General features: G+C 39.3%; 1 protein-coding gene and 1 long non-coding RNA gene across 4 annotated transcripts in view; one reads left to right on the forward strand and one right to left on the reverse strand.

The window, feature by feature from the left end:
* Positions 1–18,428, forward strand: part of LOC141984895 (uncharacterized) — a 79,169-nt gene extending 60,741 nt beyond the window's left edge. Inside the window, exon 3 of the long non-coding RNA XR_012638834.1 lies at positions 17,290–18,428. This is a non-coding gene — a long non-coding RNA (uncharacterized LOC141984895). The remainder of the gene's footprint in view (positions 1–17,289) is intronic.
* The window catches only part of PTPRK (protein tyrosine phosphatase receptor type K), a 576,923-nt gene that overhangs the window by 33,953 nt on the left and 524,117 nt on the right, over positions 1–18,853 (reverse strand). Inside the window, exons 14-16 of one of the 3 annotated variants that reach the window (XM_074948398.1) lie at positions 10,600–10,738; positions 7,182–7,212; positions 2,873–3,041 (exon numbers count right to left, since the gene is read on the reverse strand). In XM_074948398.1, coding sequence (XP_074804499.1) covers positions 2,873–3,041; positions 7,182–7,212; positions 10,600–10,738 — 339 coding nt within the window. Of the gene's footprint in view, positions 1–400; positions 437–2,872; positions 3,042–7,181; positions 7,213–10,599; positions 10,739–18,853 lie in introns of all 3 variants that reach the window. The other 2 variants (XM_074948399.1, XM_074948400.1) reach the window with 2 other exon arrangements.

Consider the following 18,853-nt stretch of genomic DNA (forward strand, 5'->3'; position numbering starts at 1 on the left):
CTTCTCCCCATTCTTTAGTTAGAAAATAGAGCTTGGGGTGCTATCTAATCATAATACAGGTTTTTGTTTTGTTGCCCCCCACTCCTCCAGGTCCTAGCCTCACAGATCAATTCATCTGGATTAGTCCTAGTGCCATGGGGAATTATTAAATGCAAGAATTAAAGAATGCTCTCTCTCTCTTGCTCTTTTTTTTTTTATTGACACTTATTTCAACTTTAACTGAGCTGATAAACTGAGTATAGAGTTGAATACACCTGCATTGTCTGATAATAGCTTGGCTATCTATTATCTAAAACAAGCAGCTTCAATACTGCACACAATATATTTGTTGACAGAGCTATAAACCATGCAAGGAGATGAAATCCATGCAGGAACAGAGGATGAAGGACTAGGTCCTCACCTAACACAGCAGTCGGCACAAGTGGATCATTGGGCACTGCAGGAAAACAAAGCTCATGAAGAAATACATTACCCTCAATTAGTGTATTTTTAAGAAGAAAAACAACATGATAAATGCACAGTGAAACTCCCATTAATTTTGTTACAGAAAATAGAGAATGTATACTTCCAGTTTACTGGACATCATGCATAACAGAGGGGAAAGGGTATGTGCAGTATATTTATATTAATAGCTAAGACAAACTAAACTTCAGCAGCATTAAATTAGGTGATGATGTTCCTAAGTATAAGGATACAAGCAGAAGAGATTCTTATTTGCAGTAAAGTCCAATAAGATATCATATGCATTTAACTCAATAAGCTTTTATTCTTGGAAGGAACATGGTCCCCCACTAGTCTTCATTAGCAGTGATGTAATAGTTCACTTTTACAGAACTATGCCTTTCCTTTTTAACCCAAACCATCCCTTAATATGCAACATTTACCCAAATACCCCAATTCCAATAACAAAGGGTATTCCTTAAAAGCTTTCCAATTATCTTAGAAAACTAAATAAATGTTTGTAGTTAATAGCCTCATTATTTGTAGTACTCAAGGTATTTCCTGTAGTAAGTACAGGGAAAAACAAGGAAACGCTGCACCTACTGACATAACCATACCTTAGTTAAAACTGGCAGGATTTTACAGGCCATGATTAGAGCTGTTGGGAGAAATGTACTCCATTTCATGGAGGATTTTGATATTTCAAAATCTGATTTGGAACGAGAACAAAAAAATTCAAAATTTTCTGTAAAATGGAATAAAGTCAGAGCCACAGGGCAATCTGCCTGGTTGTCTTCTCCAAAGCTGCAGACCCTGGAAGCCTGTGAGTCAGCATTCCCAGGGCTTCCAGACTGGCTGTTGAAGAGTTGGGTGAGAGAGCTGGCAGGAAACCAGGCAGGTGGCCAAAGGAGCCCTACCTCATTTCTTGTTTAGATTCTGATGAATTAGCAGTCGTTGGCAAAATTCTGACCAACTCTAGCCACAACTGTACACAGCCACTAGTATAGTACCTTAACTCCATACAGAAGTGGCAAGCTAGGTTGGTATTAAACTGGATAAGAGATATTTAAAGAATGTCGTCTCCACAGCATATTGAGCTGTACTGACCTGAACAGCGAGATCTAAGGTTACCCCCAAATTTTGTTTCCTATATCACATAATAACACACTGCTGCCAAACCACCAAGAGAGTTTCTGCTCAGAGTTCTAACTGCCTCCAAGTGCAAAAAAGTTAAAAACTAATTTTTGACATTATCACCTACATTTTAAATTTTCTCCAACAATATTAAGGAGCAATAATGCAAGAGATCAAAGATCACTGTTATAATTACTACTCAGTTCTGAAATGAATCATGAAGTATTTGCAAGTACTGATATAGACCATGATCCAGGAAAGCACTTAATCACATGCTTAACATGGACTTAAATGCCTTCCTGAGTCATGACCTTAGAAGTACTATAGTAAGGGAGTCTCAAAACTACACATTTCAGTAATAACCCTTCCTGTCTTCAAAGAAATATAAGTATGTAGCAAACCTCCAGGTATGCCAGCAAACATGCATTTTACAAAAGGAAGGGAAGTTGAATTGTTGTTCCCTGTTGCAAGCACCTCACCTCCAAAAGGGAGAAACTTATTTGGAGCTCTTTTAAAAAAAAAAAAAAGCTAATTGTTTATGGTTACAGACATTGTGCAAAATAGTCATTATTTAATATTTTGGTATACGATGCCCTTGCCTGGGAAAAGAAAATTTTGGAATGCAATTTAAAAAGGTACTCTAAAAACACAGAATTGACTCTAGAAGGTGTACTAATCAGTACTAAATATAACTGGCTGTAAGCATATCAAACATGACACACTCCTATGGAAAAATACTCCCAATCCATTATACATAAGCATTCCTTTCTAAACATTTTTATTTCTCTTATTTCCCACTGAAATCTACATTTGAAGATTGGTCCTATATGCCAGCGGTTCTCAACCTTTCCAGAATACTGTACCCCTTTCAGGAGTTGGATTTGTCTTGTGTAGCCCAACTTTCAGAATACTTAAAAACTACTTGCTTACAAAATCAGACATAAAAATACAGAAGTGTCACAGCACACCATTGCTGAAAATTTGCTTGCTTTCTCATTTTTACCATGGAATATAAATATTGTACTTACATTTCAGTGTATGGTATACAGAGCAGTATAAACAAGTCATTGTCTGTATGAAATTTCAGTTTGCACTGATTTCACCAGTGCTTTTTATGTAGCCTGTTGTAAACGTAGGCAAATATTGAGATGAGCTGATGTACCCCCTGGAAGACCTCCACATACTCCTGGTTGAGAACCAGTGCAATATGCAACAATCCAGAAAAGCACACTAACCTGCCTTTCCAATTCCCTTATAGCCAACTACAGTCAATAGGATCTAGCACTGTTGTACTTACATCTGGGGCTGAAGTTATGAGAGTCCATAAATGTGATTGAGAGGGGATCCTCTGCATGAAGGGTGCTCTGATCAGCATAACTCCGATCCATCGCGTTCACCATGTGTGTCATTTCTTGTCTGGTGTTCCCCATGGCATCCTTGCGTTTCTTAGCAAGTTTGCTGCCCAGCCAAGAAAAAACAACAACCCAAAACACCTTAATATTTGATGAAACATTAACACCTGCAATAGTAATTAACGGTGCATGTGAGTGAGGCTTGGTGGCAACAAGCACTGGCCAATGATCCAATAAGCATAGCTGCACTTATATTTCCTGCTATATGAGAGAAAGAGAGAATATAATATTTATGCTGCATAAATACTTTAATATGCACATTCTTATTTCCCTACCTAGTGATTATTAATTTTTTTCTAGAGAGTAATTATACTAATATAAACAAATTAGAGGTTATAGTTATATTTTAAGTAAAATGATAAATTATCATCTGTACATGCAATTTTATCAATCATCCCCATTTAAGTCTACATTTGGATTTTATAACTGGATAATTCATTTCCCTGTTCTTCCTATTAGGGAAAAATCATTTTACCACTGAGATTACTTTATTAGCCAAGAAATCCAACAACACAACATAATTATTCAATGCAGATTAATGGTACATTTCATGTTAGGAGCTGCTCCTTCCCTTTATAGACACAATACTAAATGGTATGAGATTTCTTTATCTTCCCTGATTCTAACTTTTTTGTTCAGAAAAATCTGTATTCTATGAAATTTGAGAACACAAGATTTTTTGAATTAGCAACCACAGACTGTGACTGTATCACACACAAATGCCGTAGCACCCTGAATTGTACAGCTAAAACCAAAATTTAACAGTCACTGCACCTGAATTGCACATTGAGGAAATAGTTCAAGAAACTCTCCTTATGAATGCAGCACTGCAAGTGACTCATTGCCCTTTGAAGTCAGAGCCGATAGATTACAGTCGTCATTTTAAGACTACTATAGTTAAAGTCTTAAATGTTCAGGGAATTAATAAAGTGTTCTTCTGTTCTTTATGAATGATCTACATACATTTTATTATATTAAAATATTATTAAATATTCCAAATTGTTGTTGTAGTAACAACTACAGCTCAAAGCAGTATGGCTAAGATAACCATTTAGCATGGTCTTCTTGGATGAACCAAAAGCACCATATAGAAAAGAGGTAATCAGCATAGCAAATACTGTATGTTGAAAATCTAATATTTTTAAAAAGCAGTTTAATTTCATGACCTTTTTCTGTCCAAAAGCAATGTTATTACCATAGTGTTAAATGCTTTTACAATTTGCATATCTATCTTATATTTCATAGGATAAAAGTTCTGTTAGAGCTTTCTAGTGTTGGCTGCAAAATTTCAATATTCTGCAGCTACACAGGAGAGGTTGGTGAGGAAAACACTACTGTAGGTTATGTATACCATCAGCTTGGTATGTGCTAGGATTTACGACAGACCAGAATAGGGAAGTGATCTACCCTGGTGTCCAGAAATAGGAAGTGGGGCTGTCTCTTCACGAGATACTAATTCCTTTGAAGTCTGTTTCTCAGGTTTCACAAACTTAATTAAGCTTTTAAGGCCCACCAAGAAGTGTTGAAGATAGACAAGGCACAGCAGACCTGAAAACTGGTCTCCTCATATATAATCAAGCAGGGAAGATTCTTAGATTGATCTAACTCCTTCCTCTCCTTGACACTTTCATCCTAACAACCACCAGTCTGTTAAGGACGTCTTGAAGGTCTCCTCAGACTATTATTCTTTAATTAAAGCCCGAGGGGTCAAAAATTTAGAATTCTGATGTCCAAAAATAAACATGTTCGCATGGTTCCATTAGTGAATAATACATTTCTGGTGTCTCTTTAAAACACTTTATGATATAGATTCTCTCCAGGCAGGCATTTTTAGAGTAATTAGCAAAGTTTGTTTATGTAATACTCCATCTGAACAAACCTTTAAAATCCATAAAAATAGAAGCCCCAGAACTGAAAATGCTCCAGATTTATTACTGCTCTCTAATTCTGTCAAAGCTTTTCTGAAACTGGCATTTCTAGTTCAGAGTCTAGTTTTCTAGTATCAAAGCCTTTCAGATATTTTCCAGACATTAAAGCTCCCATTTGGAAGGCTCCTAGCTTTGAAGGCCACCTCTGGAAAGGAACAAAAAGGGTTATTAAGTCTAATCTCTCAGCTATATTAAGCCCCCCTTTAAAGCACCACTTTGTATCAAAATTTGCTAGCTATGCTACATAAATCAGCAGCCACTGAAAAGCTTTACAACTTATTAATGTACAACAGTAGTTCACTACTAATTTTTCTGCTCGAAGTCAACTTCCTCAAAAAAGGCCCATTGTGTTCTAGCACTGCAATTTATTGACTCCTTGTAGGCCTGATGTTTTCTAAAGGCACATCCGGTCAGACAGTTAAGCAATTTATTATGTAAGTACCTGAGACTGACAGAAGCGTAAATGATTCTCATTATCTATCAAAGGATCCAAGTGCATAAACCTAAGGCAGGTGGGTGTTTCAAGGGGTGTCAAGAGGGAAAAAGAGCTCTATCATAGTATGAAACTATGCAGTTAATTATCTTTGGCTGAAGCAATTCTTATTTAACAAGGAAATTACAATTCATCACAATGAAGTAGAGAATGGCAGAGTTAGTTTACAACAGCTTGTTTAGCTTTTCCACTTTATTAAAAGAAGTCAAGTAAATAACCCGTTTAAATAAAAATGTAGAGGGGCATCCATAATCAGGTACTCGCTGAGCACATGCTTTAGTCCAGTGGTTTTCAAACTTTTTTTCTGGCGACCCAGTTAAAGCGAATTGTTGATGCCCGCGACCCAACGGAGCTGTGGATGAGGGGTCTGGAGTGTGGGAGGGAGCTCTGGGCTGGGGTAGCGGGTTATGGTGCAGGAGGGGGTCAGGGCTCTGGGTGCAGGCTCTGGGGTGGGGTCAGGGATGAGGGGTTTGAGGTGCAGGAGGGACCTCAGAGTTTGGGGGGCAGGCTCACGGCTGGTGGTTGGGGCGTGGGGTTGGGGTACAGGCTTACCTCCGGCGGCTCCCTGTCAGTGGCGCAGCAGGGGTGCAGAAGCAGGCTTCCCACCTGTCCTGGCACTGTGGACCGTGCTGCACACCAGAAGCGGCCAGCAGCAGGTCTGGCTCCTAGGCAGAGGTGTGCAAGCGACTCCCTCCCACAGGCACCGCCTCTCCAGCTGGGAACCGACGAAAGGGAGTGCGGAGCTGGTGCTTGGGGTAGGGGCAACATGTGGAGCCCCGTGGCCCCCCGGCCTAGGAGCCAGACCTGTTGCTGGCCACTTCCGGGGCGCAGCACGGTGTTGAAATAGGTAGGGAGTAGCTTGCCTTAGCCGGGCAGCACTGCCAATGGGACTTTTAAAGGCCTGGTTGGTGGTGCTGACCAGAGCCGCCGTGACCCAGTGCCTTACATTCCGCGACCCAGTACTGGGTTACGACCCACAGTTTGAAAACCACTGCTTTAGTCCCTTTGAAATCAATGGGACTTTATGCACATCCTTAAAGTTAAGCACATGCTCAAGCACTTTGCTCAATCAATGTCTACATCATTACAGAGCTTACAAAATTTCAATTTGGCCAACGCGGACAAAAATATAATTCTGCTACACAGTATAAAATAATACTTTTACTTGCATATGCAGACTGCCCAATGAGCAACAGAGAAAGACCTTGTATACAACAGACATTTTTGTAAAAACCCTTCCCATTGCTGCTCCCACCACTGTAAACACCCTGCCCTCCAGGCAGCATGCAAGAGCCTGTTTACATGTTTGAAATTTACTTCTGATTTGCATACTACAGGTGTTACGCAGTATCAGCTGCAAATGTACTTTCTCTCCATTGACTTGTTCGTGTTAAATAAAAACAAAAAATAGTGATTCACAACCATGGTTCCCTATAGGATAGCTACTACACAAGACATTTTGTAGTGTGACGTGTAAGTTTGATATAGAATGCAAATCAAAATGTGCCTATACTAACTAAAATGATAATTATGGAAAAAAGGTAGGCAAAGAGTAAAAATCTCATTATACAGTTATAAATACAATATCCCTTTAAAAAAAAAACAAGGTAAAATAGGAAAACCACAAGGGAACCTTTAGACCCCCTAAGACTAAGGAAATGTATCAATAATTGAAATTTAGCAAAATTATAAAGACTATATTTTATCTTTTTTTAAAAAGGGATACTGCATCTTTAAAACATGTAAAGTAGTAAGTCACCCATTTTCTACTTACAGATAGTAGGAGTAAGAATAGTAGCTCCTCCTGGCAAGCAAATCACAGACAGTGGAAAAAGAGAAGCAATGGTGAATGAAAAGCGTGACTCCGTCACATTGAACAAAGCAGAGAAATGTGTGTTTAAAAAAAAATTGAAAAATTCATGTTTCTTTGGTTAGCATTTCAACTTGCTCATGCACTGATTAGCTTTACTTTGCCATGCAATTAAAAAAATACACTGGCATATAAAAATGATTTGGTTTTTAGAAAGAGATCACTTGAGAAAATTACATGCTGACATTTAATCTACTGCCAAAAAATGGAAAATTAAATGGATTATGTATTTTCAACATGAAGTTCAGCATAGTATGATGATCAATTACTACCTAAATGTCATGATAAATGGAATAGCTGTGTACAAAGCCTGTGCACTAAATACGCTTTTTACTTTTCAGTTACAAAAACTAAAGATTGTATTAATATACTTGGTCAGAAAACCACTAAATTTAATGAAGACATTTTAAAGTTGTTACTGGTACACAGGTGTACATATATGTTTGCAAACATACTGTATGTACATATATGTTTACAATCATACCATACACAATACACATTTTACAGCAGATGTATGTGTATACTAATACCTATATATACACACATTTTCTGAATGCAAACATATATTTAATATTTTTAAATCTTAAAGTCAGAAATGTTGATGTATGCATGCTAAGCATTTAAAAATATGGAAGGTAAACAAATGGAAGGAAATGAAATACATTTGGAAATAGTCCAACAATTAAAAAAAACTGGTATTGCTATTTGAAAGATGCAGTATCCCTTTTCTTAGCTTGATTACTTTGTAAAACTGTAAGAGCCAATAGAGTTTCATCCAGTTGAATGTAAAGCAATTTGCACAAAATGATCAGGCAAAGCATAAAACATCTCTTAGACTTGTGAAATCATGAACAGAACGGCTTACCATTCAGGTTTTTTTCTTCATTAAAAGATAAAGCCACATTTAATCAAATTTAGAGATCTATGTTAACATGAGACTTATTAAACCCATGGGAATGAGTAAATTTATTGTATTGTTAATTTTTCCTATATAATAGCTTATAATCAATCTCAGGTATCAAAAGGGATACTACATTATGGAATCATTGGATATGTATGCTGATATGTAACTTATCAAATTTTCAATCCCATCAAACCTAACTGAAATGTGTCTTTGCATGTGTGTGTGTGTGAGAGAGAGAGAGGGAGAGAGAGTGTGTGCGAGAGAGACAGAGAGAGAAAGAGATGTTCCATCTGTTCATGGATTTATTATACAAATTGTCCTGATTCACCAGAGGGACTGAATTAACTTAGGTATGTGTATACCATTGTCTTAACTTTTATATATTTGTTGTAAGTGACCTTGACTAAGGGTTGATCTAAAAAATTGTCCACTTTTCCTGAGGGGAAAAAACTGAAAGATCTATTATATTTTCAGCAGACGACCAATTAAGCTATCATTGTGAAAAATTACCAAACATTAAAGATTCATTAAATAGGTTAATTTTCCCACCTATTTTGAATACAGAATGTTGCAGAAGTTTTAATGTATTATGCATTTTTAGACAGATGATCAAGTATAACTTCTAACATATTATTGCTTGCAGGGTTTCATACATGGAGAAAAGTTTTAAAGTATCATTTTACTGACATTGTTAATTTATCTTCATCAAGCAATTTAATACATTAGGAATTAAATCTTCATTTAAAAACTAGTGAAAGCAAGAGTTCAGGAAGGCTTTGAATGTAAGAATGAATACATCTGCTAACGAATGTTTTCACACCCCTTGAAGTTTTATGCAGTTCTTACCCACAAGATTAGCCAATCCCATTTGGAAGTGACTGGCAATATATAATGGGGAGCTAGTCACATACAATCTTCTATCAAATATGAGGGGACCATAGCGAAAAGATATGTCCCAGCGATACACCTTGCAATACAGATCAAGCAAAATTCCTTGCTGAAAGTTGAAAAATCTATATATTGCTCTTCCCAATTTGTGTAAATAGAGAAAATAATAAGAATTTATGTCTTTAAAACATTATGACTTGCTCTTTTGTATATGCATATAATTCTTAACCACAGAGGTAGTCAACAGAGAGAAGTGAAAGCACTGTTTGGAAAATCACATATGTAGCTAACTAACACAGAATACTATAAGCATACCTAATGTTTCTAATGCAGACGTTTCTTCTCCAAGTTATATATCTCCAGGGGTAATTGTAAAGAGGCAATACATTAAAAAAAATCTAATGGAAACCATTAATTATAACATGTAGTATGATTTTAGGCACAATTTTAATGTTTTTCTACTTTTTAAAAATAATAGAAAACGTCATTTCAGTTTAACATATGCAACATTTACAAATATATTCTTTGTTAAGAATTCGAGGGGGAAAAAAAAGACTGCAATGCACAAACCTCTGGAAGAAAAAGATCTCATTTTAAGCAGGACATGCTGGTTTGTGCATCCTGAGAGGGATCGGGGTAAAGGATTAGGTGTAGGGAAAAAAGAGGGAATGAGGGACTCATTGTTTGTATTAATAGTTCAGATGTTCTGACTAAGAATTTATAGAAATAGATTATGAAATTTTATGGGAGGTTAAGAGTTGAAAGTACTGAAAAGTTAAGCATATTTTTAAAATGCACAAGTAGTATACTGTAGTACCATTTAAATTAAATTAGCCTTTTGTGTAGAGTTATCATTTTATAATTCCAGAAGATGGTGCTATTGCTTGTTTTCTGGCTGTGAAAAGTACTAAAACCACCGGAATTTCATTCAGATTAATACTTTCTTAAAAAATAAGTAAATCATGCACTAAGGACTCACCAAATAATTTTATAGTGATGTAAAGTGATTTTTTAAAAAATACATATTATTTTCTAGATTTACAAGAATGGGGCCAAATATATCAAAAATATTTAAAACATTTTGCAAGAAAAGTCAGACAATTTATAACAAAGGACTCATAAGGACTGCATATGGAATCAAATCTCTATAAAGTTTACAATATGGAAGGAAAATAAGTAAATAAGAATCCATGAATTTCAATTTTATCTTTTTAATGCACTCCTGTATAGCTTTACAACTTTAAAAATAAAGCTACTTGGAAATGAATAACAAAAAAGTAAAGATACTAGACCTCAAAATGACAGCAATCCTCATTTTATTTATTTATATATATCTCAAAATTTAGTATAAAAACAGTGTTCTAATAACTAATAAGAGGAAATAAGAATCCACTCAAATGCTGAGCATATATTTTATTCAGCTATTGGTCCTGACAATTGTCTTTCCCTGAAATGATCTGTGAAAGAATATTCTTGGATTATTCAGTATAGAAGAAACAGGAGGAGAAAGGAAAATTTAATATTCTTACCTTTTTTTGACAATTAATATGACAACTAGGAGGAGGAGGATGAATACCAGAATTCCAGCACTTATTCCTGCTATTTTCACCACTCGATCTGTCTGCTTGGCTGGGTCTGGAATCACCTCTGGTTCTTCTGTTGCTGCTGCTAAATGAATCCAAAAAGAAGTTATTTAAAGCAAGTTCTTTAAAGACAGTTTCTACATTTCGTTAATACAGTACACAAACACATGCACAAACACCTTGTGTGTGTGTGTGTGTGTGTGTGTGTGTGTATATATGCACATGCATGTGTGATGTACATACTGTGAACTTCTATAGATACATCACACACGCTGTATCGTGTATATATTATATATATAAATAATTCATAGTATTCACCTGATATACAAATGCATATATATAGTTTAAAACAAACACTAGTATTAAAAAACAGAGGGAAAATGTGTTTTAATGGACTCCAGTTAACACCCAAAATCAATATTACTTTCTTTACAACAATTTCCCCCCCCAAAACACACCCCAAATAGTGTCTACAAATGATTATTAGAAGGATCCATCATGATTTGCATTGTCATATCCTCCACTCACACTGCTCATTTTACATCACTTATCCAAACTTAACTTTGCCCCCTAAATTTTGCACAATAAAAAGCAAAATAATTTTTTACTAGATTATTGAAATTATTTATGACTAGATCCCTCAAATAACAAATTGAAATTCATAATCTCGTACACTGTAATGTAACCGTTCCTATATTTTTGCAATATTAGGACCTCCCTCATTCACATCCCCATGCTATTCTAGTTTCCTAACGATCTTGTATAGCCCCATTGCCACAGGATCTTACCACCTAGCAATCTTTTTAAGCATTTATCCTCAAAACATGCCTGTGAAGTAATGATGGGGAACTGAGAGATTAAATGCTTGTCCAAGGTCGCTCAGGAAATCTGTGGTGGAACAGAAAATTGAACAGTGGACTCCTGAGTCCCTTATCTATGTTTTCCTTCCTCTTGCTTACGGAGAGCAGACATCCCAAGACCAGGTTAGCGTAGTGCCCCCTCCCTCATCATTTCATCATCCTGGACCCATATCCTCTGCAGATTGGCATGGCTGGAGATCTATAACACTGAGTCACTAGTGGGCTTTATATACTCACATCTGAAGAAGAGCTCTGTATAAGCTCAAAAGCTTGTCTCTTTCACCAACAGAAGTTGGTCCAATAAAAGGTATTACCTCACCCACCTTGTTTCTCTAATATACATATTTACATATACAAACAAGATTAAACTATATGGCTGGATAGACAGAAGAATACATTTATTGTCCACTGCTTATACTATTATTATTGCTTGCACTGTTTAGCATCTAGAGGCTCCATTTAGTGATCAAGGTGCTAAGAGTTCACCATATATAACAAGGATCAACAGTATCAGTGCCAAATAGCTTACAGTCTTGGCATACAGTTTTGATCAGACACAACAAGAGGACAAAGCAAATGGGGAAATGGATGGGATGTGTGAGAGGGTGTATAAACCCCACACTGGTAAAGAAAAGGGTTCAGGAGCAGCTCTGGGCCCAGATGCCCCTGCTGGGCATGCTCACAGAGAGGCGGAGCTCAAAAGGGAGCAGCTCAGCTCAGTCAGGGCAGACGGACCAGGGGAGCAGTTGTATGTTGCAGGCTCCTGACAAGAAGCCGCTGAGGCCCCATGTGGCTAGGCCCAGGCCTCACCGCCAAGCCGCTCCAGACCTTTCAATCACAGGGGTAAATGACAACAAGAGGTGACCGCGAGAGGAAGACGTACTGGAGCACAGACAGAGAGGACTTCAGGATTGACCCAGAGGCGAACCAGTGACACCAACAGAGGACCAGAAGCCAGGGTAGGAAGTGGCCCAGTGAGCAGGCGTAGGGGCAGCTGCTGCCCTAGGCTGCACATTCTGAACTACTATTTACTGGGCCCAGGGTTTGAACCTGGTAGAGCAGGGAGGGCCCAGGTTCCCTTACCCCAGTGACTCCCACTGTTGGACAACGTGGCCAGTGACTCCCGCCGCTGGGCGACATAACCCAGAGTAATACCACCAGGAGGTTGCTGCCAGAATCAGACCTGAAACCCCTCCACCCCTGACAAGGTGACAGTATACTAATAAAATAATCATTTTTGGCATAAATAGCACAGCACACTAGCTGCCTAGCCATTGTTGAGAAGGATGAGTTTTACGGATGGACTTGAAAGAGGATAATGTAGTGTTTGAATGGAATTTAGACATAAAGGTTGACATGGGAGAAAGCACAAAGGTGACTGAGGGAAAATTGGATCAATGGGCATTGGCGTCTGGCAGAATAGATGGAGCGATGTATTAGATAATGTATTTGAGTCAGGAGACAAAGGAGGGTTAAGCTCTGTATGGTGTTAAATGTAAAGAGAAGTGTCTTGTGATTGATGCAATGGAGAAGGGAGAAGCAGTGGAGAGATGTGAAGTGGGGGGAGGGGATGTATTCAGAGCAATAAGCTAAGGAGATTAATAATAGCTTTTTTAAAATCAATTGGAGTGGGATAAGATGGCTGGTGTCATGCGTAGGAAGGAAGTTTTAGTAGTCAAGATGCAAAATGATGAGGGCCCGGACAAAAGTTTTAACTGGGTGGACTGAGAGGAAAGGCCTTCTTGTGTAGGAAGAAGCAGAAAAGTTTAGATATGGCATAAATGTGAACATCAAAAGAGGGCTGAATCAAAGATGACAGGTAGAATATCAGCCTAACTCACTGGGGGGGGATGGTGGTGTTTTCATGGTGACTTAGAAAGGAGGCAGAGGAGAGTGACTGGAAGGAAAGAATAAGAGCTCAGTTATATTAACCTCTATTATAGTAATCCTTATGACAAGTTTGCTACTTAAGTTTCATTAAAAGGTATCTCCTCCTCAGCCATGCAATTATCTCATTTTCAAAAGCCACCATACGAACTCAGCAAATAAACGTTTCTCAAGCAATCTGCAGAAAAGATTGCCCCAGGAGTTTACTATTTTCCTGGCTTAGATGACAGTGTTTTATTGGCTATATTCCATGAGAAATATCAGAGCTCAGGTCCTTGTAACTGTTCAAAATGGGGCACTCCGTACAAGCCTTTAGAACAACTGCCAAGGCCTAGACAGGTATCTGTTGCATGTTCATTTACTTTGTTTTTAAATTAAAGAGTCTGAACTAACGGTCAATAATGCTCATTCTATACTTCAATAATGCTAGGAAATAAGGCTACTGTCTAAGGGGACCATATACTAGATACTAGCCTTTCTTAAAAAAGAGTAGAAAAATTACTTTGAAAAGTCATAGATCAAGCACATATGTAGGCTGAATCCTTTCTATCCAAAATGCTTAAAATCTATAGGTGCAATCCTGGCTCACTGAAGTCAATGCCAAAACTCCCACTGGCTTCTCTAGGGCCAGGATTTTACCCAATATTATTCCAGCAATAAATAATAATATATGCATTCTTTGGTGAAAATTATATAACACTGTGGGCTAATTCAGAGGGGTTATATTTTTATATTACAAGGTGTAAATGTTTAAATAAAATCACTGCATATAACAGATAATTAAATTTTAGGAAAAAGAATGGAAAACTGCAGATGTTTAATATTCTTTGAGTTCAGTTTCCATATTTATTTTATTCCACTGCCTATCAATTTTTTCAGCTTTTACTGGTCTAAATGTATATATCCAGACAAACAACAACAAATAATATACAAAAAAAGGAAATTCAGGTACACATCTTAATAATGATGTGCATCCAATTGTCCAATTACTCATTTAATGTGTGCATGTGTGTGGGTGTAATCTGTCATTATAATTACTGTAACTGCTCATACAAGTTTTCCATGTATTGGAATGTATACAGAATGGTGACAATTGGGTCTCACAAAACACATTGGGCCAGCTCCTAGAGTCTGAATGAAGAATTGCATGTATTGCAGATCTGTGTGTGTGCAAAGGTGGCATAAAGATCACCATTGCACTTCAGCAATCCTGGAGTTCAGGGTCAATCCCCTGGTGTAAATTAGAGCACCTGCTGGCTGCTAATGCTGCAAGCTGTAACTGAGAATCAACACAGTTTGTGGTGGCTTGTCTGAACCATCTATATACCCCTGTAAGATTCCCCCTTGCATTGGGGTGGTTCCCTCCTGGGTTGGATCTGGTGGCTCTGGGGTCAGGTTCTGCTCATGGTGCGGCACAAAGCAGCCTCAACCACATCTGAGGTATAGGGCAATAATATTCACTTTTATTAGCGATCAGTAAATGGAAAACTAACCTTGTTGAGTGCTAGAGTGAGGGTGACCGTATTTCCCTATTCTGAATATGGGACACCTGGTAAAATTACTTGTATTCAAGTGAGTTCAATGGCAATCAATCAGAACTATGCAGTACAAATGTTCAAAATTAACATTGAGTTCACTGTTAAAAAGAAATACTGCAGAGTTGGATTCTTTGCATTTACCTTCTTATCTTTAAGGCTTTAGGGTTCACATGGGGAGGGATGACATACACAGACTCCTGTACACCTCTTTCACACAGGGTGGGTGACCGACTGACCCTCCCCTCCCTGGCTGGCACTTTCCACCCTCCGTGCCTGGCTGGGCCCCTGGGACAGACTCGCCTCTCCTGGCACTGTGTCTTCCCGAGACAACACGTGGAGTGGGAGCGGAGAGGCAAATAGGATCACATGCCCCTCTTCCCCAGATTTCTGTAACTGTCCACACCAGAATGCGGCCAGCAGCACCTTTTGGCACTGTGCTGGAGGGAACAGATGGGAGCTACTTCCAACCACGGGGCAGGGGGAAGAGATGACCTGGCTCATACCTTAGCACAGCTCATCTCTTCTCTCCCCTCCCAGGTGGCTGGAAGCAGCTTGTCTCTTCCTGCCTGCACATTGTTGAAAGGCAGCTAACACCTCCAGGCTGCTGCTGGCCACCGACAGAACCCGGCTGCCTCCTGTCCCTGGCTATAGCACGGGCAGGAAGGGGTTATGCCCTAAGGATACATTGTGAACCAGGGCCCAGGGAACCTGACTGCAGGGGTGTCAGCGAACCTGGCCAGAGAGGTGGCTCAGCAGGGGAGGGCGAGTGAAGAGGGTGCTAAGCCCCTGTCCAGGGGATTGCTGTGGAGTCTGCAGAGTCGGGGCGCAAACAGGCTGGAAATCACTTCCTCCACTCCCCTCCGCCACTCCAGAGCTTAGCTGAGAGGCGAAAAGGCTTCCCTGTGCCAGCGCTCTCTGGGGCTTTGGCACATGCAGGGCTCGGCTCGGCTCGGCTCTTCCTGGCCACCGCCCTGGGCCGGCGGGTCTTGGGCTTTCCCAGGGCACCGGCCCAGACAGGCAGTGGGGGAAGGAAAAAGCCTGCCGGCCGGGCTGTTACTGAGCTGAGTGCTCTGACCAGGGGCTGGTTCTTTGCACAGTGCTGGCAGTGGGACGTGCCCCGCCAGGGGGCATATGGAGGAGCAACGGGGCTGGAGGGAGGTGTGAAGGGGCAAAGCAGGGAGAGGACAGTGAGAGGGGGAGCATGTAAAGGGCCAACGTGTGGGCAGCAAAGGTGACATGTAACCGGCCACTGCCTAGCACCTGCCCGCACTTACCAGCCACCGCAGCTTGCAGCACACAGCCAGTGTTGGCCGGAAACAGGATGGGGGGCTGGCCAAGAGCCAGCACGCAGTGAAGGCTGTGCTATGGACCAGCAGGAGGAGCAGCCGGCCCAGCGTGCTGCATCCTCACCCCGCAATCAGTCTTGCACACCCACACCGATCGTTGGCTACTGGACCCCCCCCCCCACTCACTGCTGGTGGGCGGGTGGCTAGCGAGCAGGGATCCAGCTAGCAACAGGACCCACAAGTACTGATGGGGGGGATACAGAAAATACAGGACAATTTGTCCATTTTTAAGAAAAAGTTGGAACAGCTGCAGGAGGGTTTAAATATGGGACTGTTCTTTTAAAAATGGGACGTCTGGTCACCCTTGCTAGAGTGCTATTTATTTTTCACTAATCCATAAAAGATAAATACAGCTCAAAATATTTTTCCAATTTGAGGGGTTTCTTTCCAGCACTAATGTGTCCCCCTTGGTTAAACCAATATGTTCACATAGGAGACCTTTTTCTTCCCATGATTTACAACTACTCTTCATATCTGTTTACAATCTTCTCTATCAATTTTTTACCTTACACCTTTTTCCCATTTCTTCATTAGAGGGGATTTCTTGTTTTAATGCCAGTAAAAATATAAAACCTTCTTTGGTGCTTATTTGCACTGACACATAGTTATTAATACAAGGTATTCCCATTGCTTTCAATTGGGTTATTTGCTTGGAAGAAATATTACTCACATAAGAAATTGAAGGATGGAGACTGTTCCTCCCCACTCCCATTATTTCTGATCCACAAGGAGGGGACTGCATTTTTTTTTTTTTTAAGATGAGTTATCACACACAGAAGAGTCACTAGTGAGAATGAGGGATAAACTAGATCCAACACACTTACTGGATTTCTCCCATTAGTTTTCTATATGGTACCAACAATAACAGCAGTTACATTCCACAGTTCCATCTACAGTTGATGCATACTCTTAAACTTTCTTGCAACACCTCTATCAATAATTTTTTTCTGTGTGTTATCAGTTATCACCACCTCTGTAATGCTGATTTTTCTCTATGTCTTGTAGCAACCAAAGGGTGAAATCCTATTCAGCTTACTCTTGCAAGCAGTCCCATGAACTTCAATGGTGAGCAGGACTGTATTTGACTAAGAGTGTTGCAACTGTCTAAAGCCTAGCCTTACACTACTGCTTAGGTTGATGTAAGTTACATTGCTCAAGGGTGTCAAAAAATCACCTCCCTGAGCGACGTAGCTTACATTGACTGACCACGGAGTCTACACCGTACTGTCGGCAAGAGATTCTCTCCTGCCAACTTAGCTTCCATCTCTCCGGGAGGTGAAATACTGAAGTCGACAGAAGAGTGCACACCCATCGACTTATTGCGTCTTCACCAGACCCCGCTAAATCGACACCGCTGCATCGATCCCAGCACCGATTTAGCCTATAGTGAAGACAAGCCCTAAATAATGGTGAGCTCCTGACTGGCTGGTGAGGGTGGCAAGTTTTCCTTCTACAGACAATAGCAGAGGAAGGACACTTTCCCTCACATTTCTGATAAATGTAGTCACTTTGAGCTTCTTTTAAAAACTAATTTTTATTACATACTCAACAAAATCACCTCAAAATTCAACACCTATTTACATAATGGAACTGTACGTTGAATACTATAATAACTCAATTATATCACCGTGGATGAGATTCAGTTATAGCACATCTCTTATCTGTAATCTCCTTCCTTCTGGAGCTCAGTATTTACATGTAACCTTGCACAATCGTCAGAAAATGTGTAAGACTAGGCATGAAATCTACTCACCTACCCTTACTAAGAAGATGGTGATAGGAAAAATAATAATGATATTTTACTCTGTCAAACAAAGTTATTCCAGGAGCAAAGGCAAGGAGGATTTGCAAGGCGGTTTATGAGATACTATTAGTGAACAGACATCCTTCTAAAAGCCAGCTTTAAATCCACAGATTTTGTATAAGATTGTATATATAACCTCTTAACCTGGTGTTTTACCCTCTAACACTCATGGCATTTTATGCTAGGCTTTCCTCCTCTGTGGTGTGGGATATACTGTGCCTTGTGTTTGACTGAAGCTGCTGTTTATGTTATGTCTTGTTTACATGTTAATTTTTTATTTGTATTACTTTGTGAGTATTCACCATATTATGCAGTAATAGCATAACTATGTAGCATGAGTAGGTCCAGATGTATTTGATCAAGAAAAACTGTTTTACACTATGATTTTATGCTTGCATTGTAAAACTATTAATTAAAACTAAAATTTGACTGAATAGATTCAACAGCCAATATTGGGCAACATCACAAAGAACTGGTATCCCATGCAACTCAGGTAATGAGTCAATCTATCATGGGCAGGGGGCGGAGGGGTTCTGTGAGAAATACAAGTGAGTTTTTCTTATAAGCAGTTAATTTTCAGAATGACTTGCTCTATGTTTTAATAGTCTGACCAGAAAGACCATTCTGCCTTCTATCAGTTTGAGTTTTATTCTTTGGTTACTGACTTTCCAGAGTCATGTTAACGATACAATTAAGGAGATTTTAAAAAGCTTTAAAAATTCATTACCAAAGAAAGATTCCTTTTACCTGATTACTGTAAAAAGT

The sequence above is a fragment of the Natator depressus genome, chromosome 3, assembly GCF_965152275.1.
Source record: "Natator depressus isolate rNatDep1 chromosome 3, rNatDep2.hap1, whole genome shotgun sequence".
In the NCBI taxonomy this organism is placed as follows: Eukaryota; Metazoa; Chordata; order Testudines; family Cheloniidae; genus Natator; species Natator depressus.